This window comes from Pelodiscus sinensis, chromosome 4, assembly GCF_052426305.1.
Source record: "Pelodiscus sinensis isolate ZL-2025 chromosome 4, ASM5242630v1, whole genome shotgun sequence".
Lineage (NCBI taxonomy): Eukaryota > Metazoa > Chordata > Testudines > Trionychidae > Pelodiscus > Pelodiscus sinensis.
In genome coordinates, this window is record NC_143055.1 from 114,274,079 (window position 1) to 114,289,219 (window position 15,141).

General features: G+C 43.0%; 1 protein-coding gene across 4 annotated transcripts in view; it reads left to right on the forward strand.

The window, feature by feature from the left end:
* TSPAN5 (tetraspanin 5) overlaps positions 1-12,788 on the forward strand; it is a 127,798-nt gene extending 115,010 nt beyond the window's left edge. For all 4 annotated transcript variants that reach the window (XM_089778066.1, XM_025188235.3, XM_075929643.2 and 1 more), the window contains 5 exons: positions 2,109-2,279; positions 5,044-5,169; positions 9,729-9,776; positions 9,919-10,035; positions 10,746-12,788. In XM_089778066.1, coding sequence (XP_089634192.1) covers positions 2,109-2,279; positions 5,044-5,169; positions 9,729-9,776; positions 9,919-10,035; positions 10,746-10,811 — 528 coding nt within the window. In that variant the 3' untranslated portion in view covers positions 10,812-12,788. The remainder of the gene's footprint in view (positions 1-2,108; positions 2,280-5,043; positions 5,170-9,728; positions 9,777-9,918; positions 10,036-10,745) is intronic.
* The last annotated feature ends 2,353 nt before the right edge of the window (positions 12,789-15,141 follow it).

The window sequence follows — 15,141 nt, forward strand, 5'->3', positions numbered from 1 at the left end:
CATCTAGAAGTTGCAGGTGACACTCTCCATGTCTCCCATTCACACATTGGAAACTCACAAATTATTCCCCACTCCCTGTGTCTAATTTTATACACACAAATGATACATACAACAGAGTAAGATAAACAGAACCAGCAGCTCATGACATGAAGATCGATGGGTTACATGAAATAATTCGCTCAAACCACCTTTGAGTTCTGTATATTCATGTCCATTAGTCCATTTCATAAAGCATGGGGGGAGGGGTCTCCGTCATAGGGGTTATCTGATGATGTCCTGGGACCTTGGCTCTGTACAGCCCACACTGATTGAGCACAGCTTGAACTGCTTAATGGCGGCACCACTCTTAGTCTCCTCGAACCTTGACTTGGACTGTCAGTTATGAAAGGAGCTGCAGGCAGGTCCCAGCATCAATGCAGAATCTTGAGCTGAGCTTCCTGATTTGTCTGTGTTTTGGGAAGGGCACTTCAAAGATGGGGCACATATTCAGGTGAAAGATGTGTGGCTGCAGGCTAGCCTGTTTTACACAAATCCCTATTCATCCTTTTGGCTCCTGGCAAGCTGTCATCTAATCTATCAATTAACAGGAAGCCTTTATATGTACATGTAACAACTACTTTCTAGTGACCGGTTTGGCTCCCTGGATGAAAATGCTGTGTAGAAGAAGGAGGTGATTCTTTCATACTATTCTCAAAACTGCTCTAAGCTGAGCAATTTCTGATATACTTTTATGTTGCTAGAAAATGAAAGTAACTTTCATGCTTCTTCCTTCATTTGCTTTTCTGACTCCCTGTAAAATTAACGCACCTGCCAAACCAAAAATAGCTTCCTATCTAGCAGCAGCAGTGAAAATGCATCAGAATGAACAACGAATATATTTTAAAAAATTACTCAAAGGCATGGCTGCAGAACAGAGAGTGTCGTATTGCATTTGGATTAGGGATGTTAAGGACTAGTCGACTGTCCGATAAGCAAATGCTTATCGAACAGTCTACTACTCAGTTCCAAATCTGCACACGGAGTTCCACGTTTCTCCTTTCCTCCTCCTGCTGGGGCTCTTGTACATTTTCAAGGACAGTGGAAGTGCCTATCGACCAACCCGCGGCTCGTGAGCCACATGCGGCTCTTCAAAGAAAAAATTGTGGCTCCCACACTCACGGTTCTGCAAGGGGCAGTGTATTTCTGTTTGAAAGAGACAAGAGCTGGAGTTGCAGCATCCTGTGCCGAGTTCAAAGGGCAGTGCCTGCTCTGCTCTCAAAAGGACGGTGACTAGGTTTTTTGTTGTTTTTTTTTTTCCTCGGTTCTATACGTTGTATCCACTACTATTTTGGCTCTTCATCTGAAACAAGTTGGCCACCCCGGAGTAGTCGATGGAAATTCCATTGACTGCTCGATTAGTAAATTAACTGTTACTTAACATCCTTAATTTGGATCATGTGGGATTTTTTTAAACTCCACATAGACTCACCAGTGATGTTTAGAGAAAATGACATGTCATTAGTAATGCCTTGAGTGTTCATTGTGTTTGCATCAATTGTAAGGAACTTACTTGGTTTTAATGTGGCTATAATGAGTAATTCTACAGACATTCCTTTGAAATTTTTCCATTAATTCATTTCTGCTGTTGCCAATATTTGCTTGATATACTTCCTTAGACCAAACTTTAGACACGGGTGCCATTAAATTGATTTCTGCACCTAATTTTTGGCAACCAAATAAGTGAACTGATTTTCAGTGGTGCCATTGCGCCTTTGAAAATTTAGGTATCTAACTATGTATTTAATGTTGATATTAGGGAAGGGCTTCAGGGATCCCTGTTTACATTCTGCCTTGGGTCCTTTTTGAAAATCTCAGCTGAAATGTGCAGCTCTGTGCAGACAGAACTGTTCAATCCTGCATTGGTTATGAATAACGTTTTAAAAATAGTCATTTTTCCTGTGCGTAGGAATACATTTAGCATGTGTTAATAAGCCTGCTGAAACTGACAAAACATTCAGTTTTCAGGTCATTCACATTCTGATTAATTGTAAGCCTTGAAAAATAAGTATTTAGGCACAGAGGCAGAATAGTCCTTTTCTTGTAACTTTTTTTGTCTTTCTTTTCCATAGTTTTCTGTGTTCCTGGGAATTATTTTCTTCCTGGAGCTTACTGCTGGTGTTCTGGCATTTGTTTTCAAAGACTGGATCAAAGACCAGCTGTATTTCTTTATAAACAATAACATCAGAGCATACAGAGATGACATTGATTTGCAAAACCTAATAGACTTCACACAGGAATATGTAAGTTTGACTCCTTCACTTTAAAACAGAGTTTGCACTTAAAAAAAACTTTTTCTACTTTTACTTCTCATCTGTTGGCTTTTGCAAGTAGCCACAAAAATGCACTAGAATATAATATTTAGCACATGTACACAGCAATGAATGAATGGTACTTCCATGGATATGTCTGAATCCACAAGCAACATTGTGGTTAGGCTAGATGTTAGCCCCATTTTTATGGGTGGGAGAAGTAAGGCAAAAGCTAGGTGTTTGTCTGTAAGTCACTGAGGGAGTCTGTGGTAGGTCCAAAAGTAGAAACTGCTTTCTACTTCCTGATGCCCAGTCTTATGCTCCAGACACTGGGCCACATAGCTTTCCTACCAGCAACTTTTTGAAGACTTTTGTTCTTGGAAATTTAAGTGGTTTTATTACTATAAAGCCATCTCTATACTTACCCGCGGATTTAGCGGGTCTAGTAAGGTACTGCTACTTCTTGCGAGGAATAAGAGAAGTCAATGGGAACATTTTTCACGTGACCTCCCGCTATGAGGACAGCACCAAAATTTGAATCAAGATATGTCGACTCCATCTATGCAATTAATGTAATTGGAGTTGGTATCTTGATTTGAGCTTATCCCCCAGTGTAGATCTGGCCTAAGAGTTGCAACTAGAGCTCAGGGAATAACTGGTTTTTCAGTTCATTGGCTGAAATGAAAAATCCCAAATAAAATGTAGTTAGTTTTTTTTTAATGAAAACTTACATTTTTCATATTTGTTTTTGTTTTTGAAAAAGTGTTTTAATTGAAACAAAACATTCCAAATGTCTATTTTTGGAATTACTGGGTTTTTTTGGGCTGGGGCAGAAAATATTAACTGAATTATATCCAAATTTTGCAGATATTTTGGTGCCCCCCAAAATAATTTTTTTGTTTTTTGAAGAATTTACTATTCACTGAGCAGATGTAGCCCATCTCTGGTTACAACACTGGTACGATGCTTTTTATTGAAACTGATTTGAAAATAGTTCTGTGATGAGACTTGCCATCCAGTTAGCAAGGCTAGTATTCTAGATCACACTTCAGGGTAGGAGAAGAATTACTTATCCAAGTGAAACTACGGGGAGGATCTAAAGTCTGTTGAATGTAATTAGTGTACTTGGAATTGGGCCACTATTAAAGTTCTCCTCATGAGAAACCAGTACATGGCTCCTACCTATCTGCCTTAGATAGAGCTGGTAAAATGTAGACTGGGGTATCTGAGGTGGTACAAGCTAAGTTCCCTTTAACCTACATGCACTCACTTAACAACATGCCAGGAAATAGAAGTGTGTGGCAGTTACACATCAAGTAACTGAATTACCAGTCCAATGAATACGAAGATGTAAATCAAGCAGGGAATGGCCTAGGTTGATGAGGGATGTAAAAGGTTAACTGGTTACCGGTAAGCATTAGCCTTACCAGCGTGCTTACTGTGGTAACTGGTTAATCAGAGGGCTGGCCCAGTGGGAGCAGCCCTCCCCTCCCCCTGTTCCCGCGGTGGGTCCTCTGGTAGGAGCCCAGCAGCAGTGGGGCTGATCAGGGCTGGAGCCTGGTCAGCCCCACTGGAGTTCCCCTGTTTACCTGCAGCATGGTGCACTGGGGCCAGAGCCTTTCCTCCCCCTCTCCCCCCCGCCCTGCCCTTCCACAGCACAGCGGGGCCAGAGTGGCCTTCTGCCAGCCCAGCCACAGAGGCCCCGGCCCAGAGCTGCCCCTGTTTCAGGACCCCAGCTGCTCTGCATCAACCTTCGGTTAGCTGCTTAAATGATTAAAATTATATCATTTAACCGGTTAACATTTTTAATGGGTATTTACATCCCTAATGTTGACCATCTCATTCTTCTGCTCTTTATCTCTTTCTTTCTATGCTCCTCTCTCCTGACCCTTTCCCTTATGTGCTTTACACATCACCTTGAAATTTGGTCCTGTGTGTGTCAGCACATCATTGTTAGCTGAATGCCATCCAAGGCATGTCCACCCAGTAATTTAGTGTCCTCTCCTCCCCTCCCCCGAGAGAGTGAGTAAGTCATGGGGTGTGCAGATCCTTACACATTGTGATGGATCTGCCCTAGCTTGGTAGCAGTCACAAATCTTTGGCCTGTGTGAAATGAAAAGAGTCTTAGTGCAATTTCTAGTGAATGGGTTTCCATGTAATAAAAACTGCCATTATAACTGCATTCCTTGTTAGCAAGCAATCTGAGCAGATACCCCAGTGATAGACTGAGCATGGACACCAAACTGCCCTCTCAGCCTTAGAGAAAGAAACGGCTGAAGGCACTATGGAAGAAGCTTGTACTGCTGTTGTACACACTGTGCCATATATATATGTGAAAAAAGGAATTTGATTGGCTCTTTCAGTCAAGCGCCTTTTATACATGATAAATTTAATTTAAAATTAGTATAGGCTAACACACCGGGACAGATCTTCAACCGCTGTAAACCAACGCCACTCTGTTGGCTTCCAATACAGCAGGGGCTTGTTTGGCTCACTGGAACATTGGACTGGTGATTCAGTTGCTTGAGACATTTTTACTTTGGCACTTGATGGGTGGGTTCTGCCTGTACACAATACATTGCAAAGGGAATTACTTTTACAGTAATTTTAGAACCACATTCAAGGATGGGACTGGCAGTGAATTTTGAGTTTTCTTTGTTGCCAGATTCCCACTAATCTCCCAGCATGTGTTGTTGTTGGGGCTGATACTCATGTGCAGAGCCCAGCCTTTCTCATTCTCGTGTGTTTGCTCTAGTGGCAGTGCTGCGGAGCCTTTGGCGCCGACGACTGGAACCTCAATATTTACTTCAATTGCACAGATTCCAACGCGAGCCGAGAGCGCTGCGGCGTGCCATTTTCATGCTGTACTAAAGATCCTGCCGTGAGTGCGATACTAAGCGGGTAGTGTGGGTCTGCTGCTCTTGTCGTAAATCAATGCCACGTGAAAGGGTGTCTTCTGTTAGGCTGTGTGTGTGAGAGACAGAGAGGTCTGTTTTACCTCTTGCTTTTTTCCTCTACTTCACTGTGCAAGGCTGAGCTGCTTATTAAGCCTTGAACAGCAGTTTGATCTCCAGTCTTGAGAGAGAACTTCTTCAATCTCCACCATAGGCTTTGTACTTGCAGCTCTTCGTTTGAATGAGGAAATCACTGTTTTGGCTGGGTGCATGTGTTAATTCTACCACAGCGAATGGCCAAAGCCTGGCCATAGTTATGTGGGGATTGTTTTCAGTTTGGTGCGAGGCTGCATCCACTGTTTACCACCATCTTGCAACAAGAACAAATCCTTTTTAACAGATGTGCATATTGCTTGTGATTATTTACTTTAACTTTTGCATTGTGGCAGTGCCTACAGGCCATAACCAGATTGGGCCCCAGGGTTGAATACGTTACAGTCAATGCCTCAAAGAACTTACATGTGTTTGACAGGATTGGAAATTATTTCTTCTCTCTCTTTCCTCATAGATTTGTTGTTCCTTCCCAGTGCCTGACGTTGATTAATTTTTAATTAAACAAAGTCAGTCAGTGGGAAGGAACAACAAATTTATGAGGAAAGAGAGTCTCTGTGCTGAGTGGTGGGTAGCTTCATCATTGTAGTCAGCTGAGGTGGTGCTGAAGTAAACACAATCTCTTTTTAGGGAGAGGCTCGTATAATGAAGTTTCATAGCATTTTATGATGAGTACAATTCCATGTTATCCCTTTACTTACAATGTGCAAATGAGCTCAGAGTGCATTGTTACCTGTGGGGTATGATTGATGACACAGGGTACATACAGTGTTGGGATACAGTTTACTGACTGCAGGATTTGGTATAGAGACACATTACTGCACTTGCAGATTAGTTGGGGCTAATGTTACACATTATGTAATCTTTTTGCTGATTAAAACCCACCCAACCAGCTCGGTTGTCAGTAATGGCTTTCTTTCCATGTTGAGTGAATTTTACTTCCCCAAGTTTCTGAGTACTGTAGCATTGATTGAATGGCAAAGGCCTGTAGGGCCCTCAGAAGCTTCCTGCTCTTGCTAATGCATCTCAGACTTCACTTTGCAACATCATTTGTTATTCTCCTCCTCTCCTGAGAGGTGACTGCTTAGTTGCTCTGTGATGTCAACAGGCATTCACAATAATCTGAAACCACCATCCAAATAGTCATCTTATTTTCTGAACATATAAAAGCGAAGTAGAAAATAGATTAGGCTAATGCATTATAGTTTTGCACCACTGGACACCTCTCTCTACATGTGCACAAACTGTTTGTAATGAGCCAGTTTTCAAAATGTACTCCTTAGGAAAGAGAACCGGTAATACCCCTATCACATAATCCATGCTAAAATTATCTCAACGTCTGCATGTGTTTGTGTGTGTGTAGTATATTTGGCATCTGGAGAAGATGTACAATTATTGTAGAATTAAAAATAAATGAGCCCCATTTCACTGTAAAAAAGTAGCATGATTGATCAGTGTAATATCTGATACAGGTTGGACCTCACTGGTCTGGCATCCTTGGGACCTGACTAGTCCCAGATTAATGATTTTGCCGAATCAGAGGAGATAATTTCTGTCCCTCTCCCATCCCCCATCATTGCCCCCTTCTGCTATGGTCCGGCTGTTGGCCTCCCGGCTGGCTCTCACCCTTCCACCAGCCCCTCTGTGTGCTGGGCTCCCAGCCCTGCCAGGCGGCTAGCCCTGCCTCCAGGCTCCCGGCCGTGCTGCTGGGCAGCCCCACTGCTGTGCTCCCTGCCCTGTGAGGCAGCCCCGCCAGGTCCCAGCCACCAGACCTCCACTGGGACTCTCTGGTCCTGGAACTTCCTTACTCTTGCCAGACCATGAATGTTGCTGGACCAGAGAATCCCGGTTTAGAGAGATTTAGCCTGTATCTCCATTCCATGGATTATGTCCATAAGAATTCAGGGTCATCATGCATCAAAGCTAGATGTCTTGTAGTTGTAGCTGTATGCCAAGATTTATTAACACCACTGTCCCTCCTGTGGGAGAGGTTTCCAAACATAAACCACTATGTGGTGGGCTGGCTCTCTCTCTCTCTCTCTCTCTCTCTCTCTTGTTTTTTTTCCTGTCTAGCCAGCTGCCCATAACTTCAGAAATCAGTCTGCATGCTAGGCTGTAAGGGCTCATCTAGACTACACGGAAGATTTGAAAGAGGATATGTAAATTCCATGGGAATTTGCATATTTTCTTCCAGTCTCACTTTTGAAAGCAGAGTTTCGAAAGTGAAAGCAATCAAGACATGTTTTTTTAGCCAGCTCCTACTTTTTCGAAAAGCCGCTTTTCCTCAAAAAATGAGTTTTACAAGACTTTTTGAAAAAGGGGAGGTTGTAGAAAAAAACACTGTCTTGATTACTTTCACTTTCGAAAGTGAGATTGGAAGAAGATATTAATCTTTCGAATCGTCTGCGTGGCCTAGATGAGCCCTAAGAGTCTAACCAGCTAATCAATAAGCTAATGCTTATTGGTTCTAGTTACCAGTTAAACTCCCAGCAGCCCCTAAGTGTCCATGGCTGCTGGTAGCCCCTGGGTGTCCACAGCCGTCGGGAGCCCACCATGCTGGCAAACTCTGGGAGCCTAGGTTAAAAAATCCTGGTGTTTAACACTATAACTGATTACATTGTATTTGGTTACAATACAATGGCAGGGGCTTTTTCTGCTTGCAAATAGGAGGGAAGTGTCATTTCTTGTGGATTGGGACGGAAGTGTCCTCTGTGGATTGGGCATGAGTGGGAAATGTAATTGATGCTGAGGGGGGTTACACCTACGGCAAGCGGGGGAGGCTGCCATCGGGCAGTTTCAGTTTCCCAAGTTTTGCCTTTTATTGTTTTGCTTGAAAACTGCTTGGTGTCTCCAGTCTCTCAAAGCAACTGCCTGGAGGGTAAAGGAAGCCTGGGGGCTATTTCTTAAAGTTGTGGAGTTACAAGTCATCTGCAAAAGTGAATGAAACCCAAGTTTAGGTGGAGGCAGATCCATTCATCAGGGTTGCAGTGATTCATTCCTGGATAGAGTTTACAATTCCCCTGCGTCAATTTCCTGGCTGCTTTCTCCTGTGTTGAAAATACACTGTGATACTGCTGTTACCAGGTAGGGAGGGCAGTTCCCCTCCCTGCAGGGTGAAAGTCTCTTGCACCTTGGGTGGGGAAAGCTCAGCCCCAGGGATCTAACTGAATCTGAGGAAACAGATGGTTTATAGAGTGGTCCACCCTGGAACACTTATAGCAAACTAGACAGTACCAAGAGGGTTTGTCTATTGGCTGGGGGGCCTGGGTGAGATTTTTTTTTTCCTCCTCTCAAACTGGTTTTAGCTGGGTTTCTAGGTTAGCTTAGACGAACACCTTTCCGCCCATCATTGTTGTAGGGCGAGGGGGAGTACCGGTATTTCACTAGCTCTGTGTCTGTGTGCTGTCTTCTCTGAGCACTGAATTTGGAGGTTTTTAGAGTAAAGAGCATGAATCTGTGTAGCTGGAGTTGCAGAGCCAGGCTGTGTAGCTGGAACAAACCCCCATCCTCTGTGGATTGGGCACGAGTGGGAAATGTAATTGATGCTGAGGGGGTTACACCTACGGCAAGCGGGGGAGGCTGCCATTGGGCCTTCTGAGGGTTTCACTACCAAATGTTCCTTCTCGTTCCCAGTAATGGCAGTGGGATTGGGTTTTGGTGGCTGCGTTCCTGAGATGACCCTAGCCATGGTGGGGTCCCAGCATGGCTGCTGTGGCGTATGCATACTTATTCATGTGACTTCGCTCCTTCAAATTAACCTGCTAAGGGGCCAAAGGTATGCAGAGAGAGGGTTGAGTGGGATGGGGAAGGCTTCGCTCCATAGGACTGTTTCTCATTGCACCAGAAGATCTGTGTACATGGAGTGAAGACAACTTCAGAAAACTACCACTGGGTATGACTCGCTGACAAAGACCTTTGAGAATAGTTTATACTTCTGTGTACTCCAGAGCTTTAAAGTGGGTACAGAACAGTTGAAGAATAACAAGTGACTCCCCCTGGCCTTTGAAGGAGAAGCACAAACTGTCTCTTGGGCTTCTAAAATACTTTTGTAGAGCAAACTTGTTTCTTTTGGAATGGATCAGATTGTAGCAGGTGACCGATATTTTCACACAGCCCCTTACCCTGCAAAGTGACTTCACTCCATCTCCTCTTCATGTGACCCAGGCAGGTCTCTGAAGTAAACGTGCCATATTGTATGTATATTGTATGTATATGCCATGTTGTATTGGTATATTTTTCGGGAACAAGTATGAACATTTCCTGCAGAAAGTTATTTTATGTAAGTAGAAGGATCATTCCCCAGTTCCTCCTCTTTCATCTCCATAGACGTCTGCCTCTGGGACATGGGGGTTTATCACAGTCTGAAGGGAGAAAATGTGGGACCCCCCCTGTGATTGGAGGCACTTCTCACTGCCTTTCTTGTTTTCTCCCTTAGGAAGATGTCATTAACACTCAGTGTGGCTACGATGCCAGGCAAAAACCAGTAAGTGGGGTTTTTAAGTGGGTTTCTTTTAATCATACCCAATTTTGTAAGGATCTAAGTAACTTTGGGGAAGCAGGTTGTAGCATTGAAGGTAAAGATTGAGCTAATTATCTGTGTTTTCATTCCTCTTGTTCTTTTCCAGGAGGTTGATCAGCAGATTGTTATCTACACTAAAGGTTGTGTCCCCCAGTTTGAGAAATGGCTGCAGGACAATCTTACTATAGTTGCCGGGATCTTCATCGGGATTGCGTTGTTGCAGGTAAAGCACACATTCCTCCTAAGAAGTTACAGAGGAAACGAGCAGAACCTTGAATTAGTGGTTTTCATTAAGAGCTACTTAGTGAGTTAATGGCTGAGGCTTCATTTGTGCTCAAGGATATTTATCAATAAAAGGGTTTATCCATAGAAGAATGTTTGTCCAATGGCACTCAACAGACATACACTTCGTCATATTGGGAGTGAACATAGGGTAGCCAACCCTCCAGGATTGTCCTGGAATCTGCAGGAATTAGATGAATTTTGAATTAAAGATTGTCATGTGATGAGACCTCCAGGAGCATGTCCAGTCAAAACTGGCAACCCTAGTGGAAACAAGGGCGGAGGGGGTGGAAAGTAGTTCAAAGACTGTAGGGTGGTCTTATTTTTTACCTTTCCGAGACAGGCTGCCAAAAGAATCATCTTTTAAATTGCTCATGGGAAGAAATTCTAGTAGAACCTCTGACTTCAGATTAAAGGCACACTGTTGATTTAGAATGTGGTCAGTTTCAGGCAAAAAACGAATTTAAGAGTTTTAGTTTTTACTCTTGCTCCTAAGCCCCCCTCTGCCAACTTACGTAATGTTTTTACAGTTGCATTTCGTGGGTTTTTTTCTCCTGTTGCTGTATCAAAGTCCCATGCCACCCAGGGAAAATGACTGTACACAAAGGACTGTCAAGTGCACCACGTAAATGAACTGTAATCTTTTTCCAGATATTCGGGATATGCTTAGCCCAGAACTTGGTTAGTGACATTGAGGCTGTCAGAGCCAGCTGGTAAAACTGCTGAAATAACCGCCACAAGACACTGGACAACTGAAAACCTCCAATCCCTCCAGTGTGTCACTCCGACACCAAGCTGTATGGACATGGGTGACAGGGAAGCCTTCTTTCCCAAGCAGGCTCAAGTATACGCTGCTGGTATTTGCAGTGAACCCTTGTTGGCTAAGGGGTGGGCTGTTTAAAATCTGCTGCTCACTGACAATTTTTTAAAAATCATCAGTTTGAAAGCTGTTGAGCCATGAATCTCTGCTGTATCCTTGATTCTGAGTAATAGGTGGACTCTCTTTTTTAATTGGTATATGTCAATGGGACAGAGTTGCATTGTGGTTTGTGGATATGCTGTCTGTTCTCCATGTCACAAGCTCTTTGATAGCTGCCAAATGTTCCTGAGAATGTTTCTTTCTTCAGTACACTCTAGAGGAATCATCTTCATATTTTCCACGGTTAAACATAGCTGCAGGTCTTTCTGAAACTGATCTCATCAAACATTAAACAACTTTCCACTCATCAATTGTATATTTCAAGAAATTGTTTTAAAAACAAGGAAAAACTTTTATGCAAGCACTTCCAGACTTTCTGTCTGTAATAATTTGTGGTTGGAATCAGCAAGATCAAGGGGATAATTATTTAAATTTGCCAGCATCTTTCTCCAAGCAAGAATGGAACACTTAAGGTTTGGGGAACTCAGGTGTATAATGTTTAAAAGACAATGAAATATATGTTAATTAAAAAAAAAGTAAAAAAAGTATCCAAATACCCTCACTATATCCATTGATTCTTTGGAGTTTGGCATAACCTGATGTATTTGGGCCTGTCACTAATATTAGTGCTTTGTTATAATTATACACAATTTCTTTTAAGATGTATCCTTGATCCATTCCTAGCTGAAGCTTAGATTGCCTTTTTCTTTTTAAAAATGTTTTTGCCTGCATGAGCTATGGAGTTAGAATCTGAGAGATTCTGATTCTAAATCCCTGCATATGTTTCAATAGGCTTGTAATCCAAATTCACATATTTATTGGTAGATGCACTTGTTTATGGGAACTTCCTATCCTCTTGTCTTGAAAGGGGGAAAGAAGAACAGCTTTGCTATAGTAAATGCTTGCCTGAAGTCATCAGTTTTTCATTTGCTTGTCTGTGTGTGTTTCCCATCCTGCTTTTCTCTGTCTGAATACAACAAAACACTTTCTTGAGCCAATAGAATAAAATATTATTTTCAAGCAAGAAAAGTGTATTGGGACCAACAGAGACACGTTTGGTCCTTTGGAAAAGGACAAAGCAGTAGAATTTGGACTACAGCACCAGTACTGGGAGGCAAGATAAGTCAAAACTCCATCTAGGTGTATGTGATGAGCTTTTATTTCATGTGATCAGGCACCCGACAATAATTAGGGTAGTTAGTGCAGTTCATATACTTTTAGCTTGCCTGATGGCCCTGCTTAATGTCTGTGGGCCCAATCCTGCAGGGGCTAACTGCCTTCTGCTCTTGCTTCCTTCAAGAAGTTGTTGAAGGTGCTTAGTATCCATCAGGAGGTGTTTTATCACCATTCAGGACTGGCCTCAAGTGTCCCCTAAGGTGAATAAGATAAGAGAAGAAATAGTAAACACGTTTTCTTTCAAATCAGTATATTAATCTCACTTCTGAGAGATACAGCGTATGAGTGTATAAACAATCTCACACGCTTTCTTTCTGTGCTCTGGTTCTGTTTCTGGTTGTGTGGAGACAACCTGTGTTTCTGCCCCCAAAGGCTGGCAAGACACACCAATATTCAGTGGCTTGGAAGAGCTGACCAGTGCAGTGGCACTCTTTTATTTGGTGTTTCCTCAGCCTCCAGTGAGCTCCGCCTGACCTGTAGCAGGCAACACCCACGCCTTTGGCGTGTGCTGTTAAAGATCAACAGCAACTTCACAGGATTTTTTTAAACACTGAAAGCGTTTAAAATGCACTATCCCTAATAAAGGTGATTCACTTTCATCACAGTGTTATGTTTTTCTTAGCCACTGTTCTAGGGGAGTTATTGTTCATTTCTCTTCAACAGGACATGGTAAGTTCATTGGAGCTAAAGATGCTACTGTTCTGTGTTGTGTAGAATGGTGTGGAGTGGGGAGAACAGGAATGCAGCATTCAGGAAATACCCTGCTCCCCTTGCCCCTAGCATTGGTTGTGAACCAGGGCTACTATTTAAAAATTCCACACTACAGAAACATTCCTGCTTGCCGTGATCTTTAATGCTTCTGCCGCTAGCCTTCTGAAGACAGCTTCCATTCCTCTACTTGAATTTCTACAATAGTACTGTAATTTTTGTTTTCTCATGCCTATTCTCTTAGGGTATGTCTACACTACCCCCCCTAGTTTGAACTAGGGGGGGTAATGTAGTCATACGGAGTTGCAAATGAAGCCCGGGATTTGAATTTCCCGGGCTTCATTTGCATAAAGCTGGCCGGCGCCATTTTTAAATGCCGGCTAGTTCGGACTGCGTGCCGCGCGGCTACACGCGGCACGAACTAGCTAGTTCGGATTAGGAACAAGGCGTACAGCTAGTTCGGATAGGAAGCCTATTCCGAACTAGCTAGTTCGTGCCGCGTGTAGCCGCGCGGCACACAGTCCGAACTAGCCGGCATTTAAAAATGGCGCCGGCCGGCTTTATGCAAATGAAGCCCGGGAAATTCAAATCCCGGGCTTCATTTGCAACTCCGTATGACTACATTACCCCCCCTAGTTCGAACTAGGGGGGTAGTGTAGACATACCCTTAGTTTCCTTCTCCTATTGCTAAGTCACAATTCTGGGAAATGCCAGTGGCAGAGAATTGTGTTGATAGGAAAGGAATTGCTCTTCAATATGGGGAATCTTTGTTCTCGTTACTTCCAGGTGCATATGCAGAAAATGTACAGAGTGACTGCTGTCTTAAAAAACACTAAAGAATAACCTTTATTTTTTGTACAACCCCTCATTTTTGCAAATATGAATTTTGCTGTTCAAGATGATTTTTGTTTTTCCTTTGTTTTTTTTGCAATTTACTTTTCCTTTCCCATTTTTGAAGTCATTTGTGGAGAAACCACATTGGATGTTCAAAATTAGCTGCCTATATTGCAATTTAAAACACACATTTGTATGCATAGAATAGGTAAAAGTGGCTGCTTCTACCCTGCAAGCTTGAGGTGTGATTTGCCTGCTTGTGAACACAAACTTGTGCTAGCAAACATCCAGTTAGCACAACTATACGTAGCAGCGTAACTGTGGTAGTACAGGTAATGGCTACCGCCACTACACTGGTAGTTATATTTAGGCTAGCTGGATGATAGCTAGTGCACACATGTGTAGGTGATCATGGAATCTCTTCCTCTCCCGCCTCCCCTGTCCTTTCCAGCTTGATATGGAGACATAGCCTGAGAGTCCACTTCCACTTGCTGTTTAGGAGAGCAGTTTGGAAGATCATGCGAGGCTTTGGCACTTGATCTGTTTTACACAGAACCGACCAAATTCAAACAATATTTCTGCTTGAAAGTGCCATTAAAACTTCATATGAGCCACAAACAACCCATGAATGCTGGCCAAACAGGTTACTTCCAGCAGGGTCTGGGTAAAGCAATAAGATACAGTAGGTATTCTATTTCTGGGCAATTTCTAGCATGCCTCAGGTATGTGCAAGTCCGAAGGCCATTTTTAAGCAGCCACAAAGTGCAGTAGCTGCTCCAGAATACATTGCCGGACAGCATTCAGACAGCCTCTTAGGGTGTGAACTGTTTGCACTTGCTAGGCAATGTGTGTATGGCTATGGCATTAGCTGACAACTGGTGTGAAACTTCAGCTGTGTCCAGAGTTCTAAAGCCATTTCAGAGTTCCCCACGAGAATGCTCAGAGGTCCTACTCAGATGCACACCCTCGCTCTCCTGTTGGTTTGAGACCCATAATATTGACTGTTGCTTATTGGAGTTTGAAGGGGTGGAGACTGTTGCTTACTTGTTCTTTGTTGTCTAAGCTGCCTCCTTCTCCTCTTCCTCCTTTCTTTTCAGAGAGATGCTAATTGTAATGAATCAGGAGACCAAACCTGGTTTGGTAGGTTCTGATGTGTAAATACTATTTGAAATGTAAATAGTAGCATGCAAATGAAATGATTCTTGCACATGACTGCTATTCGTCATAAATACGTATTTATACTCACGAAAGATATACTATGTGAGAGTTTGCTGATCAAAATTCAGCAGGCTGGTCACTTAAGAGCTTTACATATCCATTGGCTTGAGTCAGGAATGCTTTAATTGCCTGCCATCTAGCGTCTGCCATGTAGAACCACAGCTGACCTATGTTACATGAAGGTGGACCAGC